Below are 17,829 nucleotides of genomic sequence, written 5' to 3' on the forward strand. Positions count from 1 at the left end.
GTGAACACCAAAGCATTATAATTAAGTGCATTGGGAAAAAGACCTGCATAATTTTTTTTACCCCATATGTAAAAAAAAAACCAATAGCAGGGAAAGGTTTACTCTGCTGGATAGAGCAATGAAATAAATAAAATGGATAAAATGTTTCTCTCCCGGGTGTCCCGGAGCCGCTATCTTATTGAGGGAGACTCCCAGAATGTCCGGGAGAGTTGAGATGTCTGTGGTTTGCACCCACTGTTGATGCACACTAGATTACCCATGATTGTTTGCTAGGGAATGCTTTATAATAAGACATTATTGGTCTTTATATTGTCTATGTGGCAGGTGGCAATATGGATTGGTATGGCACACTTGTCCTCACCATTTTCTTCTGTGTGTCATGTATTATACTGAGCTTCCTGAGGATTTTAAGGGAGAAAGCATCACTTCCTCCAGGACCCATGCCTTTACCACTCATTGGCAATTTGCTGCAGATCGACACAAAAGACATTGGCTCCTCACTTATGAAGGTGAGCAGGCCTGGGGAGGCTTTTTTTTTCTTGTACATAGTTTGCAGATTTTGCATAAGCCCCCCTATATTAAAACCCAACTCCAGCCAAACTTTTTTTTTTTTTGCTATAAGTTATAATGCAGAACTGTAAGTGCTCCCTTAGGGGAAATGTTACTTCTCTCCAGTGAAACCATGCAGCACCCTGGTATGTGAGGTGTCATGGAGACAGGAAACCTACCATTTGGAGATGCAGACAGTAGTAAAAGATGAACTTTGGAGCTATGTTAGCTATGTTAGCTGTAGTAGATGCAAGGTGTGTGAGCAGGGCCGTATTTACCACAAGGCCAACCAAGGCTTGCCCTTGGGGCAGCAGGGGTGTGGAATTCCAATCTCCCGATGCCCGGGACATGCAGTTCTGGGCACTGGGTGGGTAATTGTTTTCTACATTTAGCCCTGCTTTGGGCAAGCAGGGCTAAATGTACAGCAGAGAAGCCACTGCTTGTTTTGTACAAGTGATCTTGGCGATGTCGCCGAGATCACTTGTATGCAGCCTGCATACAGGGAGGCTCATTGAGGAACCTGGCCTTGGGACAGCAGAAAGAGTAATCCGGCCCTGTGTGTGCGTGTAATTTCAAGATGGAGATTTCCTACTTCAATAGCAAATGAAAATGTTCCTAAATAATGGATTAAGTGTTCTAATAGATAATAGACTTAATAACAGCATCTAATGGAAATTTGGAGCTTCTAGAGCAAGCAAGGTACTTTCTTTTAGTACAAAAAAGGTATAAACTAGAGAGAGAAAGGAAAACATAGAGGTTAATTTACTAAAGGATTTGAGAATTATTGCACAATAAAGTCTGTGAATAGTCACTTTAACTATCCCATTATGTGCAGATAAAAGCAGAAAACAAGGATTTTCTTTTCACGTGATGGGATAACTGAAGTGAATCGTCACACATTTTAATGTTTGAACATTCCCAACTCCTTTAGTAAATCGGCCTCATAATCTTGCCCCCGTACAAAGCAAAAGTAAGACCTCTTTACAAGTATGCAGTTCAATTTCGGGCACCAGATCATACAACGGACGTTATGAAACTAGTAAACATGCAGAGAGGGACACCTAGCTATATAAGGAGCATGGGGGACTCAAGCAATGAAGTGGTCCATATAGAAAAACTTGGTGAAAAGTTGTTTTAGTTTAAGATCATTGCACTCCCTTCTTCTGGATGAAAGAGGTATAATGTGGTTTATTTAATATAATTAGAGTTAGGACGTAATTGGTTTTATATTTCTGCCTAGAATGTATTTGATCCAGGTCGAATTCAAGGAATTTGTATACATGTTTTTATATTTAATATATGTAGAATAAATACTTTTTATACCAAATAGAAACAAGCGTTGGTGTCATACCTCTGACTAAAACCCCTCTGACTGTTGGAACGATTTGGACTACACCTTATAAGGATTCTTTGACTTCCTGTAGATCAGCTGCAGGTTTAAGGTTTTGAGGATACAAGTTTAAAATGGTATGGCTATGTTAACCTGTGTTTAACCTATGTAAGTATGTGAGGTTGCATTTTACTTTTATACAGCTGAAAGACAAGTATGGACCAGTCTACAGTCTGTACCTGGGGCCTAGACCTGGAATTGTTCTATGTGGATACAATGCTGTGAAGGAGGCTTTAATTGACCAAAGTGAAGTATTTGGAGATAGAGGAGACTATCCTGTATTCTTGAACTTTATAGGTGAACATGGTGAGACCAAATTGCATTATTTTGTCTTAAATTAGCTACTGAAATGTTGTATTGCGTCTAAAGGCAGCCATGATTACTCCATCAGGGGCAATTCAACTATCAGCCGGCCACGTTACACTAAGTATGGGTATGTTCATAAACTCTGCACATCAGAAGAACCCCTCATAAAACAGTGCACACTACACTGGGCTTAGATCCCAGCTCCAACCAACATTTTTGTTGGTTTTGGATAGAGAGGAAAATGGATAGAACCTCTGTTATGCTTTCATTGTTCTCTGTTTCCTTGTTTAGTGGCCACACAGAAAGTGAGAGGAATCTTTCCAATGAGTTTGCATATAGCAATTAAAATCTAACAGAAGTTCTAACACTTTACCAGTGTAATAAAAAGTGTTTTTATTGCCATTTATGTCAACATTGAAGTGATGTCCCTCAATTCCTGTCTCAGTGACTGCAGGATGTTCGCTCTGGGACTCTATTAAGGAGATGTCCTCTCTTCCTTTTGTAGTTTTTTTTTGTACTTCTAACTCTTCCCTATTCTAAACAAAATAACAAAACATGTTATTGCTGAAGAATAGAATTGTATTAACAAGTTAGTGCAAGTTTAGATGGAAGAAGAGGGGGAAGTGACTTCAGTGCTGGTTGTAACTCCCCTATGGGAAAGCCCATAAATTGGGCTTCAGCCTGGGGTGAAGCTAAAGTCAGCACAGACTGACATTAAAAAAAAAGCCATTTAATTTCAAAACTACTATGTATCACTAAAACAAAAAAATGTGTCAGATTAGTAAATACCACATATATCAATCATAAATAGAATTTAGAAGTACAATACCGAAAACCATAAATAGGTGAAACATTTAACCCTTTACAGCTCATCCGTTTAGAATTAAACCAAAATGTCTCTAAATGTATTATTCTGTCTATAGAATGTATATCACATATTATGCATTTGAGTATTTCTGTGAGTCCTTACTCTGTGTATCAAATGTATGCATTTGTGTTTTATTAGGTGGGGAGGGGGCTTTTAAAAATCTAAGAAAAAGGCTCTTGTGTGTTCTGGATGGTCTAATATACCGTATAAGATTATTAATATTCATGAAAAATCTATACAATGAGAAGTCAAATAGTATAGTTTTTTAGGGATGTTCAGATAACAAGTACCGCACTCGGTACAACTACAAGTACAAATACTTTTCCAGCTCCAAGACTAGACTAGAGAAAAATTCAGAGGTTAGGAGGCAGCTTGTCCACTCTTTCCTGCCTATTGGCCAAAGAGGCTTCTCCTCAAAGTGATAATCCGAAAGGAATGCATGGGATTGTGGCTTAGAAGCAAGCTATATCAGAAGTGTCTGACCCTTGGCTGCCAGAGTGGCCTGACATTTGGTAATAACGGGAAGGTTTGGGAGGCTTTTTTTCCGCAATGTAGAGTCTCTTTAAGGCGCACAAGGCTGTGTGACTACAGACTCCTGCAATATAAATCCAGCCCTGGGATGGACTCAAACATAATAGACAGATTTCACAAGAGTATGCTTTTCTGACTTACTTTAAATAAAGATTTGGCTCCCACATACAATGGTGAAAAAAACTGCTTTTTTTTTTTTTTACTTTAACAGACCTTTGCTTTACCAATGGGGAGAGATGGAAGACACTTCGACGCTTTGCGCTGCTCACACTGAGGAACTTTGGAATGGGGAAAAGGAGTGTGGAGGAGCGGATACAAGAGGAGGCTCAGTTCCTCATAAAAGAGTTTAAGAAGGCAAATGGTACAGCTCAGCTACAATTTAGATTTTATTTAGTGTGTGTGTGCGTGTGTGTGTGTTTCTCTCCAAGCTCACTCCTGTGATGGACTACAATCTCACGTTTACTTTAATAAATTGTATTGAGATTGTAGTCAATCACAGGAGCAGAGCTTGGAGCCGTGGCTACTTTACAACACACACAGAGACCATGGGGAAGAAAAGTAGCCACCCTCCAGAAGCACCAATTTAGAGATGATTGGAGGATCTACAGCTGAGTGATACACAAATAAGATACATTTTTGTTAATAGTTAAGGGACTTGAATGCATTTTAAGGTTTAACTCCGGAGTTTAGTGTCACTTTAACTTTGCATTTGTGTTCATGGAAAAAAGTTGCATTGCTACACAGTATAAAACTTTGCATTGGTGCTCTGGTTAAAGTTACAGTTAAATAATATGATTGGTGGTGAGCAAAAACTTTGTCCAGGGAAGTACAAGGTGCCGTGCTACTTACCTGCCCCCTTTTGGGAATCACCACCTGGCAGCTTCCCATCTCGTATCTGATGAGGTTGTAGATCTCCTCCAGGTGGCCGAGCATCCTCAGGAAATTCATTGACGATGCACTCTCCTCAGTCCGCATCCACATGTCCTGCTATGCTCACAAGCTGCCTCTATGTAGCCCTACCCTGTCAGCACTGGCCAATGTCTTTCTAACTCCCTAGCCGGCTCTTCTCATCCTGCTTCCCGCAGTGTGATGTACTGGAACTATTAGTGGTAACTGCAGGGGGAAAAGTGAAGCCACCACTAGGGGGATATAAATCCAACCTCTGACAGAACCCCAGTTGAGAAACCATGCACTAATGGATATATCAAGACTGTGTGATCGTGGGCAGTAAATAACACTGCCATGTATGACTTTTTTTTCTAGGGGCTCCAGTGAATCCCACCAACTACTTTGCTCGAACAGTCTCCAATGTGATCTGCTCTATAGTATTTGGCAGTCGGTTTGATTATGAGGACAAAAGACTTTTGGCCATAACTGACAGCATTTATTATAACTTTCTCATCATGAGCAGCACTTGGGGGACAGTAAGTATGAAGGAAAAGCCTGTATACTGAAGTGTTTGTCATTATAAATATGGGCAATCAAAAAGGGGCCTGTATGCAAAAAAGAAAAACAATATTGGATTATTGCAAATGGTTAACATTGCAAATGTGGGCCCTTAACATGTATCTATCACCAGGCATGCAATCTGCTGGCTTTACTGCAGATAGTGCTACACCATAACAAATTCACATGGGAAACCATAGCTACACAAAGCCAGCCAATAGCATGGGAGCTGCTGTTTAGAATTCATGCAGCCTGTTTATTCATAGTTTATCTAATTTCAGTGCACTTCAGGGAAATGAGAGGGTGTTCTGTGTAAAAAAAAAAAAATTGTCCAGCTCAGGGCTCTTTTATACTCCTTAGTTACTATTGGCTTTATATTTATGTTTATGGTCAAATTAAACCACAAGTTAAAGTTGTGTATTTAGTAGCCTTCAGCCTTTTTAAGAGCATCCTAGGGGTGCAGCTTTTTACCAGTCTGGCAGAGGAAGCATGATTGCCTTCCATTATTTAGAGCTGTTCCCATCATACAGTGCTTTTCAGTAAAAAAAAAAATGTATACCTCCTAAAAAGTTAGTCAATGACTAAAAATATAGTAGACACTTCCTTTTAACCTCATTGTGTGTATCATGACCCCATAACAATGTACCAACCAGCAGGTGCTCATTATCAAGCCCGAGTGGGTACGCCCATAAATTCTTCTCAATACTCCTCAAGACTACTGAAGTTATTCAGCCACAGTAGCCCCACCATCTCCACCTCCATAAATGTAATTCCTTTTCCTTCTGTGGAGAGCCAGACCTTGCTTGTAGAAATGATGGCACTGTCAGGGACCTGTGCCTTTGGCAAAGACACTTAAAAGAAAAACAGCATTAGCCAATGGAAATTTACAGTACGACTACCCAGATGAGCCTGTGCTCACCCAAACTCTAACTAAAACCCATGTATCCCTCCTCCTGGCACCTCATCAGTGGCAACTAACCATTAGAACAGCAACCGACCCTTATTTCTAATGGGGGGGTGGATGGGACTCACTCCACTTGCTATTCCACCACATAATGACTCCCTGTCTGCTTGACCTAAAGAAGACTACCCCCAATTTCCACCCACCAAAGATAGCCTATCTATCCTATGCTATCCAGACTGATCCCCCCTAATGATCCACCAACTGTCCACCCCACCCCCTCCCTTTTCAGTCTCCTATACTCACCCAACCTAACCCTCTTACACCTATAGCTCCATAGGGGAACTGTCCAAACCAGTCTAAACTATAGGTATTCTGCATGGTTTACATAGCCTCCTGTGAGCAATGCTCTACATGGATTACCTAGTCTCCTGCAAGTGATGTTCTGTTTGTAATACATAGCCTCCTATAAATAATGCTCTGCATGCATTACATAGCTCTCTATAAGTAATGCTCTGCCTGTATTACAGAGCCTCCTATGAGTGATGTTCTGCCTTAAATACATGAGTGATTATCTGCAACCATTACATAGCCTTCTATGAGTCATTGTTTAATATATATCTGATGTTATATTTGTAAGACTAAAGTTTCCCTTCAAGTGCATAGCGGTATTTATAGGGGCAAAATATTTTCCATGCCCTTTAAGCAGCTCTGTTTTACATACAGTTTGTGTTGTTAGACTTTCAGCACAAGCCTTTTACCTATTGGAGGTCCGGTGGTCACTAAGATGAATAGAGGTCATTAGGCTGTGATGTCCCTAAGTTTCCCCTCGCAGTCTTTAGAAAGTTGTCTAACATTTGGTGTTACATGTCCATATATGTTTTGCTCTAGTTGTGCTCTTTGGTTCTTCATTGATATTTTGTATGTCTGATTTTTTTTGTGGCACTCCAGTTGTACAACATGTATCCAGGCCTTATGGAATACTTGCCAGGTCCACACAAGAAAATCGGCAAGTATTTTAATATGATCTATGACATTTCAGCTGAAAGCATTAAACAACACAAGGAGACTCTGGATCCTGAAAATCCTCGTGACTACATTGACTGTTTCCTCATGAAGATTAAAGAGGTAATCATAACAAATAGAATCTTACTAAGGCTCTCTTACTGAATAGCATATTGTCTTTATTTTGTATGCACATGTCAAAAGGATCAGCTAAAAGTGAACCTGTGCTTTATAGCCCCAGCACTACCTTTTCATTGTTTATTGGCCGGCTGAGACTGAAGAAAATGGTCAGGTACTTTTGGGTATGGATATGTATGTGACTTTCCTCCCATGTGACAGTGAATGGGCTTGCTGATTGGCCATTCAGGGACCTAGTTCTGTCACATGGGACAGTGTGAGAGACCTCTCACAGGGTCTCCTATCTTTGCACCTGGTGGTCATATGGAATAGCAGGAGAATGAAGGTGGGAAAAACTGAGCAGCTGATGGAGTTTGCTTTTGCTTTGTCGTTTATGCAAAACATGGGATTATTTAGCCTTTAAAAAAATAATATATATATTTTCTTTATTTGATTACCTTTCATATACAAGATCAACATCCAAATTTTACAAAAACTGACAAAGTTTACTGCTTGTACTATTGGGGAGTGCCTCGAGGTCTTCCATCTCAAAAATCCTCCATCTCCCAAACCCTGCGGGAAGTCTGGATTCCCAAGGATGGGTGTCAATGGGGCCACATAGGATGATACACCATAATTCTTGATCATTGTATTTATATTTAGTATCGTACCAATTACGAGCAACTGGTTCCACCCACGCGGCCGTTTATCCGGGTTTATCCATGGTAGTGATGTCAAGGGTGTTGAAACCTCAGCTTGTTCTATGGTAACCCAGAGTTTAGGTCGCGCCGGGCAGAACCAGTCCATCATTCTATTCAGGGTCGCTGATCTATAATAGATCTCGATGTGTGGTAGACTCCCCCCCCTTCTGATCTTCTTTTGACCAAAATATCATATCTCAGACGCGCCCCGGAGGTACCCCAGGTGTATTTGAGTAGCGATGATCATAATCTACGAAAATACGACCGTGGGATTTTTGCCGGGGTCGTCTGGAACATGTAAAGGAATCTTGGGAGGATGTCCATCTTAAATAACGCCATGCTCCCTAACCACGAGTGTTTGCTCTTTCTCCAATCCTCCATTCGTGTTTGTGTCATCTCCAGGAGGTGTATATAGTTGAGTTCATATAATTTTTTTAAGTCTGTGGGGATTTTTATACCTAAGTAGTTAATCGCTACTGAGGCCCATACGAATGAGAAATTAGATGTCAGACTTTCCCGCTCGCCCTGGGGGAGAGTTACATCTAGGCACTGAGACTTACTTGCTTACACGCCCACAGTGTTCTATCTCCTCCAGGACCAGCGGGAATGCTATTCTAGGATTTGTAATGTATAACAACAGGTCATCCGCGAAGATACTTCGTTTATGGGTTCTGTCCTTAATCTTCATTACTCCGATATCAATGTTCTTTCGTAATGCCATAGCCAGGTGTTCCATTGCAATGATGTATAACAAAGGGGAGAGAGGGCATCCCTGTCGAGTTCCATTACTTATTTTTACTGGGTCTGATAGTATACCATTGATACATATCTGAGCTGTAGGGGCGGCATATAATGCCATAATTTTTTGTAATAGCAGGTGTGGTATCCCTATTTGATCTAATGATGCCTTCATAAAACTCCAGTCCAGCCTATCAAAGGCCTTCTCGGCATCCATTGATAATAGACACAGTGGATTTCCACGTCTGTGGGCATATTGAATAAGATATATTGTTCTGACGGTGTTGTCCCTGGCCTCCCTGCCAGGGACAAACCCCGTCTGATCTAGATCTATCACCGATTCCATATGTGGTTGTAATCGTTGGGCTATGATTTTGGCATAGATTTTCAAGTCCACATTTTTGAGGGAAATTGGCCTATAGCTTGCGCACTGTGCCGGGTCTTTCTTTTCTTTATGTATTAAAGTTATGTAGGCTTCCTGACTCTGTTGGGGAAATCCACACTCCTCATTGATAGCATTAAAAGTGTTATACATAATTGGGGCCAGTTCCCCTGACAGCGACCTATAGAATGTCCCTGTCAGCCCATCAGGGCCTGGGCTCTTCCCCATCGGCGTCATATGTATCGCCTCTTTTATCTCTTCTAGTGTGAAAGGAGTGTTTAATAATTCTATAATATCGCTCCTTAGCCTAGGTAATGCGGTATGGGCGACATATTGGGTCTTCAGTTCTTTTTCAGAATCTCTCTCAGTTATAGATTTCCCTTTGCCTATGTTATATAAGTCAGTGTAGTAGTTAACAAACACTTTTGCTATCTTCTCTGATAAGTGAGCCATAATCTGTTTTGGACCCTCAATTTTGTATATTCAGTGTCTTGTCTTATAATAAATCAGGGGGTTATATCCCCCGTGTTGCCCTTTAAGGTATATATATTTTTTTTTTTTGGGGAACATTGTCTCCTCATTGTCTCCATTGTACCTAGTTCCATTTACCTGAATATCCTGTGCTCTATTACTGTTATCCAACAGTTTGTGTTGTTTGTGTTATCTATCAAATTAGTGTACAAATTATTTCCATCCCCGGTGTCCCTCCCTTCCCCCTCTACCCTTCCCTCCTTCCCATCCCACCTCACCCCCCCCCCCCCCCCCCGGGCCCCCCATAGTATATCACTATAGCAATACAGTACAGGACTTGCTGTATTTGTATTCTTCTTGAAGATGTTTCACTGGTCATCCGACCAGCTTTCTCAATTCAGAATGACTTGTACAAAAATTATCTGAGAATAAATATGTGAATGTTGCTCCAACCCACATAATTTGTTAATTGCAACCATCATGGGGTCAGAAACCTCATGGAGGTAGGGTGTTGATTGTATTTGCATAATTGGAGTCTAGGAGGTGTTATTAACTGGCCCAGAGACAAGTGTTTAAACAACATTGTATGTGATAGACAATAGATGTCTCCCCCCAACCTCTATTGAAGTTCCAGTTACCTTGACTTATTTTTTACAGATATACCATGACCTGGGTGAATGAGAACCTTCACAGACATTTAGCCTGTCACAAAACTGGGCAATTCAATTTAAGCATTTGATGGGAAAAAGCATAAGCAAAAGTTACATTCATTAGTAAGGCTATACAGGTAAAATACAATAAGTCTGAATACTAAAGTTGGTCATACACTGCTTCAAGTCCTGATGACTCTGTGGAAATTTAAGCAGTGTGCGGCCCCGTTGGTACTACTCAGTTCGACAAATCAGCAGTGGTACGAATCAAGCGTTTTTTCTTCAGCCTGCGGGGGTAGAAAGACAGGTAGTAAGAATGATACAGTAGGTGTATGGCCAGATCAAGGATCATGTCACTTAACAGTGGTTAGGGATTTTGAAGAAACCAAAAATGCTCTATACTTCACATTAAAGAGATTGTGTGAGAATTTTGGCATCACTATCAATCGATTACTAAAGGTTAATACTACGGGCAGAGCTGCAGATTTTTTCATTAGTGTTTGGAGAGCTATATTTACATAGCAATCCATAACAGGCTTCACTGCATGGCTTTCCAATTACTGACCTATTTCTTAGCAGTCCTGCTACTAGAAACAATAAAATATAGCTGAAGCACATGAAGAAGGAATACAAATAGCCATAATTGGGGCAGGGGCATGTAGACAATTGTGTGTGAGTAGCAGAGGCATGCTCTGCCATCAGCTTACATGCTGCCCGATGATTCTGTATTTGGCTGTCCTACAGTGCATATTTGTCAAATGCAGCAAGAAAAGCTAAGTGCTCCAAAATTAGTCTTGATATCGGCATGATTTTTCCAATAGTATTTAGGTTTTAGGAAATAAAAGGCTTAAAATGCAAGATTTTTTTATACCTGTTATTACACATTTCTATTTTCATTTATTGATGAACAAAGTATACACCGATCAGCCAAAACATTATGATCACTGAGAGGTGAAGTGAATTACATTAATTATCTCATTACAATGGCACCTGGAAGTGGGGGGGGGGATATATTATGCAGTAAGTCAACATTTTATTCCTGAAGTTGATGTGTTGGAAGCAGAAAAAAGTGTAAAGGTTTGAGCGATTTTGGCAGGTGCCAAATTGTGCTGGCTAGACGCCTGAGTCAGAGCAACTCCAAAACTGCAGCGCATGTGAGATGTTCCCAGTCGGCAGTGGTCAGAAGTTTCAGGTGTTGATTTGGTCTCCAAATTCTCCAGATCTCAATTCAATTGAGCATCTGTGGGATGTGCTGGAAAGTCTGATCCATGGACACCCCACCATGCAACCTATAGGACAGCTTAGTGCCAGAAGCCACAGCATATCTTCAGTGGTCTAGTGGAGTCCATGCTTTGATGGACCAGGGCTGTTTTGGCAGCAAAAGGGGGACCTACTCAATATTAGGCAGATGGTCCTAATGTTATGGCTGATCAGTGTATATCTTATGTATTGATATTGTTTTAACATAGTGATATTTTTTCTGCATGTTAAGTGATATTTTTTCTGCATGTTAAGGAAGCAGACAATCCAGACACCACCTTTTATGCCAAATCTTTGGCCAGGACAATTCAAAACCTGCTGTTTGGAGGAACAGAGACGGTCAGCACTAACCTGAGATACGGATTCTTGGTGCTTATGAAATACCCAGAGGTTGCAGGTGAGTTGAAAATTCCTTTAGGAACACTGAATTTAAAGCATTTTGCCATTTTGTATTCTTTTGATTTAGACAAACAGTGGGAAAGTGGTAGGACGATTTCTTTACTATTGTTTGCCTGGGGAAACAGTCAGCAATAAAATCTAGCATGTTTGCTCTAAGCAATAATAATAAATCTCTGACTACATGCTATTTGCTTATTACCATGAGATCTCTAGGAAATTTTGAAAGTAAGAATTAGTTCTTACAAGCTTACCTATGATTCAACATTTATTACAACACAATAATGGCTACCAAACTCTTCCATGACCTTACTGTCTTACAGCTCCCATCGTAGTTTGAATCAAGAAATGAGGTGGGCCTTAATAGTACAGGATGTACTGGTCAAATGAAAGCTGAAGTTATGACAAAAATAATGTCCCTTCCCACCCTATCCCCTGCATGAAAATAAATGAACATACAGACGTAAGATGCATATATTTGCAATATTATGCAATATTTTCTTAGTACCCCACCATATCCATGACTGGGCAATATATCCATCATATGGTGGCCCCTCTTCTTTCAGCTTGTGTCCCATAGTCTTGAGGGGTTCCTCAAGTCCCAAAAATAATTTCAAGGGTCCACCTGGGTTAAAAGGTTGAAAAGGTCTGCCATAATGTTAGTACTTCTTTTGTTTGAAAATACTTCCCCACCCCATATTGCTGGTCAGAGCTCAAATGTTTTCGCTTTTGCATACACAAGTTAACACATGACCCCAGCAAGCTATTGGCAGGCCCATGCATTAAGAATAAGGACTGTGCAAATGCTTATGAAAATAGCAATTTTAGAATGACTGCTTATTCTGTCAGCTATTTGCTACCTTGGCTGCTTCATTTGTATTTATTGGTACAGAAGTTTGCTTTAAATGTTAATTCCAATTTAAAAAAAAACACATCTCCTCACCACCATCATCACCACCTTGACTTCCTTACCAAATTGTAATACCACATGTACAGGCAATTCAGTGTCTCCACTGCCACAGCATGACCAGAAGCCAGCAGGGTTTACCTCATGTAGTGTTTGGACAGTCCTGATAAGAAGTCAAAAAGAAGCAGGAGAGTAATGGCCATACTAATTTTTATGTTCCCAGAATGGCTATTACCCCATACAGGAAGGCTCAGTGAATGTGAGACCCTTTACAGCATCATCATAATACTAGAGCATATACAAATTTCCAAGCCTTGGTAAGGTGGTGGCCATAAAAGCACTAGTATAGCAGCATCTGAGATCTATAGTCTTAGTTTGACATTTGATAAGCAGAGAAATGGGTTGGGATATACATTTTATTTTTGCATTTACTTATTAAGGTCAATGGTCTTTTATTTACTTATTAAGGTCAATGGTCTAAGGGGAATAAGGAATGTTATCAGAAAGACAGATGTAAAATAGATATGCAGGCAAGCATAAGATGGACAGTGAAGGTGCTTCACCTTCTGGTAAATAATGTATATTAGAGAATGACATACATTGCATCAAATTAATTGATAAATAACATTTTTATATCTCTTGGGGACTCAATGAGATCATCCTTAAAAAGCTGTTCATTTGAAAAGTGTTACAAAAATGCTGTAAAAACAGAATGTCATGAGGAAGACATTAAGCTTCTATATCTTCAATGGTGTTTCCTGGTCCAGAGAAAATGCAAGAGGAGATTGACCGCGTAATTGGAAGAAACCGACTGCCATCCATAAGTGACAGAAGCAATATGCCATATACAGAGGCCGCTATCCATGAACTCATAAGGTTTTGTGATGTGCTGCCAGTCAGCCTTCCTCGAGCCACATCCAGAGGCACACAATACAGAGGATATTCAATCCCGAAGGTAAAAGAACACTATCAGAAATATAGGTAACTGTAACATTATTATTACATAGTATTTATATAGCGCCAACAGTTTGCGCAGCGCTTTAGAATATAAGTAAGACATAACAATCACAATACAAATTAAGACAAGATGGTAAGGAGGGCTTACAATCTATAAGGTAGGGAGAAGTGATACATGAGGAAGTAGCTGTGTGAGGATGAATTGTTTGAGAACATGATGGTAACATGGCAAATAATATGACTGCTCTAGGGCCCAGCAGTCAGATATGTGTTTTGTACAGTTGAAAAGTAGCTCTGCATGTAAAGCAAATCAGATTTTGCCATCAATAGTCTTCTAGCATTGTTATTTGCTAAAATAATCACATGGCACAAAGCCGGAGCTTATGCAAAAAAGCCTTTCTAAAGCAGCATGATGCCTAAATATGTCCTGCCTACGACTGCTCAGCAAAGCTAAATACACAGATGAAATATATGCAGGGGATCTGTTTTACCTGCCAAAGGATTTGTAAATATGTCCACCCAGTTCTCAGATTTACGCAGCTCTGCCACATGGCACAGCCCTGTCAGGTGTGGGCAGGAGACCTTATTTTTCTTTTACAGGTCTCATCCCTCCCCAGCTTATACATAGTGTACAGCGAATGTAAAAGCAGCATAATGACAAGCTCACCTCTCTGTCATTCTGCTCTCTCCTCTTATTGGCATCATCCTTGGTAACACATGATCACTACAGCAGTATAAGGGATTGCAAGAGGCTCATACCTATTCAAATGCATATACAATGCCTATTAAGATCTTCCTGACTTGAAGCAAGAAGGGGGAGGGCATTGGTATCCCTCCCTGTCTTATCACAGCACAACAGCCAATTGTGTAGTTTGTAAAGTGCTGCAATTTTTAAATATGAAATATGAATATGCAATTAAAAAGAAATATGACTATTAAAAAGATCTGAATATAATGAAAAATATTTCTTAAAACCCTACACATGCTGATAATATTAATTTTTTTAGGGCACACATGTCACCCCACTCCTCGCCTCTGTCCACAGGGACCCAGATCATTACGCACAGCCAGAAGAATTTAACCCAAATCATTTTCTGGATGGCAAAGGGCTTTTTAAGAAGAACGATGCACACATGCCTTTTGGTGCCGGTAAATAATTTTTTATTTTTATGTTGTAGTGTGTAGTCTTTTAAAGGCTAAAGTTGTGCTTGCTCATTATTAGGAATTCTCATTACTCATTTGTGATTTTATTTAATTATAGATGCTAGAATATAGAAGCCCCGTCAAAACAAATAATTATTTTGTACTGACTGTTCTGTACTGCATTATACTTTTATACTTCAATTTGCTGTGCAGCAAGAGAGAACTATACTCAGAATGAACAGGCTGCAGAAAAAATTACCCTGGGCCAGCTCATTACTGTTAACTGTATGATTCTGTCCCTTTCATAGACTGTAATGGTTATTTGCAGTCTCCTCCTTTACACCAAATCACTGCCAACAAGCTAGGTTAACAAAATGTTCCCTAGCAAATGGACACCAATTACTAAATCCCACATTTCTGCATGTACTGGTTGCCGTGAGCATTCTCTCGTGTGTTTTGTATTGTACATCTTAAGAAGAGATTGGCAATACAGTGATACACGTTTAATTTATTTTGGCACTTCTCTTCACCTCTCAGTCTTCGCCAAGCATCAGTGGAAAAATATGATGTGGCAGGCTTGAAGACTATACCTACTGTGTATTATCCGGGTGTCCATTCTCTGGATGCAGTGTAAGAATTGCTGGGATTTTTTGGCTAAAAGCCTGCAAATTCTTGCTCATTAGTGACATGTCCAAACATGTCTTTATTGATGTCCAAACATAGGTTTCAGATATTGACATGCCAGGGCTGCGCAGGGTCCCCTCATTAGGCATATATGATGAACATCCTTGTTGTGCTAGTATTATACTTTCTTTCTTGGATACTTGTGGCACATTTTTCAGCAGCCACCAAATATGAGATACAACAGTCAGAGTGACACCTTTCTGGTTGTATCTGTGAAAATTAAGTCAAGGCAACAGGACTTGCTGTATTTTTCTTGAAGACATTTCACTGGTCATCCAACCAGCTTTCTCAATTCAGAATGACTTGTAAAAAAATTATCTGGGAATACATATGGTGAATGTTGCTCCATCCACAATCTGTTAGTTGCAACCAGATGTTGATTGCATTTGCATAATTGGAGCTAGGAGGTGTTAATAACCTGCCCAGAGAGAGGTGTTAAAACAGCATTGTATGTGGCAGACAATAGATATCTCACCCCCCCATGCCATACGATGGTGTAGCTGCTGTTTTGTTTCACCGACATACAATTCTGAGCACTCCTCACTGCACTGGACTGCATACACAATGTTGTTCATCTTGTGTTTTGGTGTATGCAATTGTCCCCAATTGTATATGCAGCTAAGTATTGTCACTACTCTGTAAGGGTTTTTGTCAACAGGATCAATAACATGTGCAATTCATTTTATTCTGAATTAAGATTTGTCCGAATTTTCTGAAATCTGGATATTCAGCTGCATCCGAATTTCCAAATGAAAAAAATAAATAATCTGAATGTATCCAAATTTTCCGATAACAATATTTTGGATGCATTCGAATGTCATTCGGAATGAACTTGTGTTGTTTAACGTTAAAATAAAAAAAAACAGCATGGACTCCCCTTTCAAATCATACCAGGACTAAAATCCCTTACCAGACCCTTGATCTGAGCAGCCACCTGCAGAGCAGGAAAGAGGGGAAACAAGCATGCAAAAATTGCTATGGAAACAAGCTATTGCAAAAATGCAATAGCCAATAGCAAGAGGGCTTTTGCACCCGCCCACTGCCTGCTGTCAATCAGCATAGGGGGACCTGATAGAGACATTTCTCCTTCAGGCCCCTCCTCCGCTGAGCCCTGATTGGGCAAAGTCTTGCACCTGACCTATGGTCAGGTGCAAGACTTTAACAAATCAGAGCTTCAGTGGGCATTTTGAATTATGGAATGTCCGTGGTCGAACTAACCGCGAACATCCCATAAAGTTTGGCGTTCGACGAGCGCTCGGACTGCCGATGTTCGATTCGAACTCATGTTCGAATCGAACACTCAGCCCATCACTAATCCTGAATCCCACAGGTCCCTATCCCATGTTAACCAGTTGACATCCGCGGTGTTAAACCCCCTTCCCATCCAGGCCATTTTACAACATACCTACCACAGGTGAACAAGAACTAATGCACACCACTGCCAGGAGTAATCTGGGGGTATCCCCCCCAAGATCACCAGGTACATACAAACACTATGCAGACATGGGACTGGTTAGATCTGAGCCCTGGTCTGCCAGTTATAATGCAGTACTATATTATGTCTGTGTTTCTTTTTACATTTCTCCCATCATCGAAGCACATTCTACAATTTTAGGTATTCCAAAAAAAAAAAACTTCAAGAAAACTACATTAAGATGGAGTCCACAAGGGACATGATAAAAAAACAATGTGTTATATATTAGGTAATGCTACTTTTTAGCTTGTTGGATTCATTTTATGTTTCTGACAATTAAATCAAAAGTCCAAAATCTATGTATTATTATTACTACTCTAACCTTGTTTTGACTTGGCTAGGAAAAAGGATGTGTCCAGGAGAAAGCTTGGGTCGGATGGAACTCTTCCTATATTTCACATCTCTGCTTCAATATTTCACCTTCAAACCAGTCATTCCAAAGGAGGAGATAGACCTTAAACCAACAGGGAGTGGACTGGGCAATGTCCCACCATACTACAAGTGCTGCATCATACCTCGATAACCTCCTGACCTTTAAGCCCCACTATGATCATGTGAGACCAACTTTATTAACCTCTTGCCGTCCGCCCGTAGTAAAAAAACGGACGGACGGCACTGCAGCATCTGCGGGTTGCCGTCTCACTCTTAGAAAATTGAAGAGACTGAGACCTACTTTGGTCAATGAAAAGATATCACATAAATAACTGCCACACAAACCATTTTGTGATTTAATGTTCTGGAAATTCACCATCTCATTACAGTTTGCTGCCAGCCAAAAAATGTCTAAAACCACCAAAAACTCCAATGTTGCCTCCTGGTACCTACGACGGGGTATAACACCATGTACAGTAACAGAACCCTACCCCTAAAATAACATTTCCTGCTTGGTCTGAATACTGTGAACTTTTGTTGCCAGTCACTTTCATCCTCTTTTACTTTTGGATATAATAACC

General features: G+C 40.3%; 1 protein-coding gene across 1 annotated transcript; it reads left to right on the forward strand.

The window, feature by feature from the left end:
* The first annotated feature begins 332 nt into the window (after positions 1 to 332).
* On the forward strand, positions 333 to 17,399 carry LOC108794927 (cytochrome P450 2F3-like). The gene is made up of 9 exons (XM_018566075.1): positions 333 to 509; positions 2,083 to 2,245; positions 3,856 to 4,005; positions 4,908 to 5,068; positions 6,943 to 7,119; positions 11,571 to 11,712; positions 13,386 to 13,573; positions 14,583 to 14,724; positions 17,218 to 17,399. The coding sequence occupies exons 1-9, from the start codon at positions 333 to 335 to the stop codon at positions 17,397 to 17,399; spliced, it is 1,482 nt and encodes a 493-aa protein (XP_018421577.1).
* Positions 17,400 to 17,829: the final 430 nt, after the last annotated feature.

Source organism: Nanorana parkeri, unplaced genomic scaffold, assembly GCF_000935625.1.
Source record: "Nanorana parkeri isolate BGI_ZX_2015 unplaced genomic scaffold, ASM93562v1 scaffold913, whole genome shotgun sequence".
In the NCBI taxonomy this organism is placed as follows: Eukaryota; Metazoa; Chordata; class Amphibia; order Anura; family Dicroglossidae; genus Nanorana; species Nanorana parkeri.

Coding starts and splice junctions, on each gene's coding strand:
- LOC108794927 (XM_018566075.1), top strand. CDS start 333: ATGGATTGGTATGGCACACTTGTCCTCACCATTTTCTTCTGTGTGTCA. Junction 510..2,082: donor TTGGCTCCTCACTTATGAAG/GTGAGCAGGCCT, acceptor ACTTTTATACAG/CTGAAAGACAAGTATGGACC. Junction 7,120..11,570: donor TCCTCATGAAGATTAAAGAG/GTAATCATAACA, acceptor CTGCATGTTAAG/GAAGCAGACAATCCAGACAC.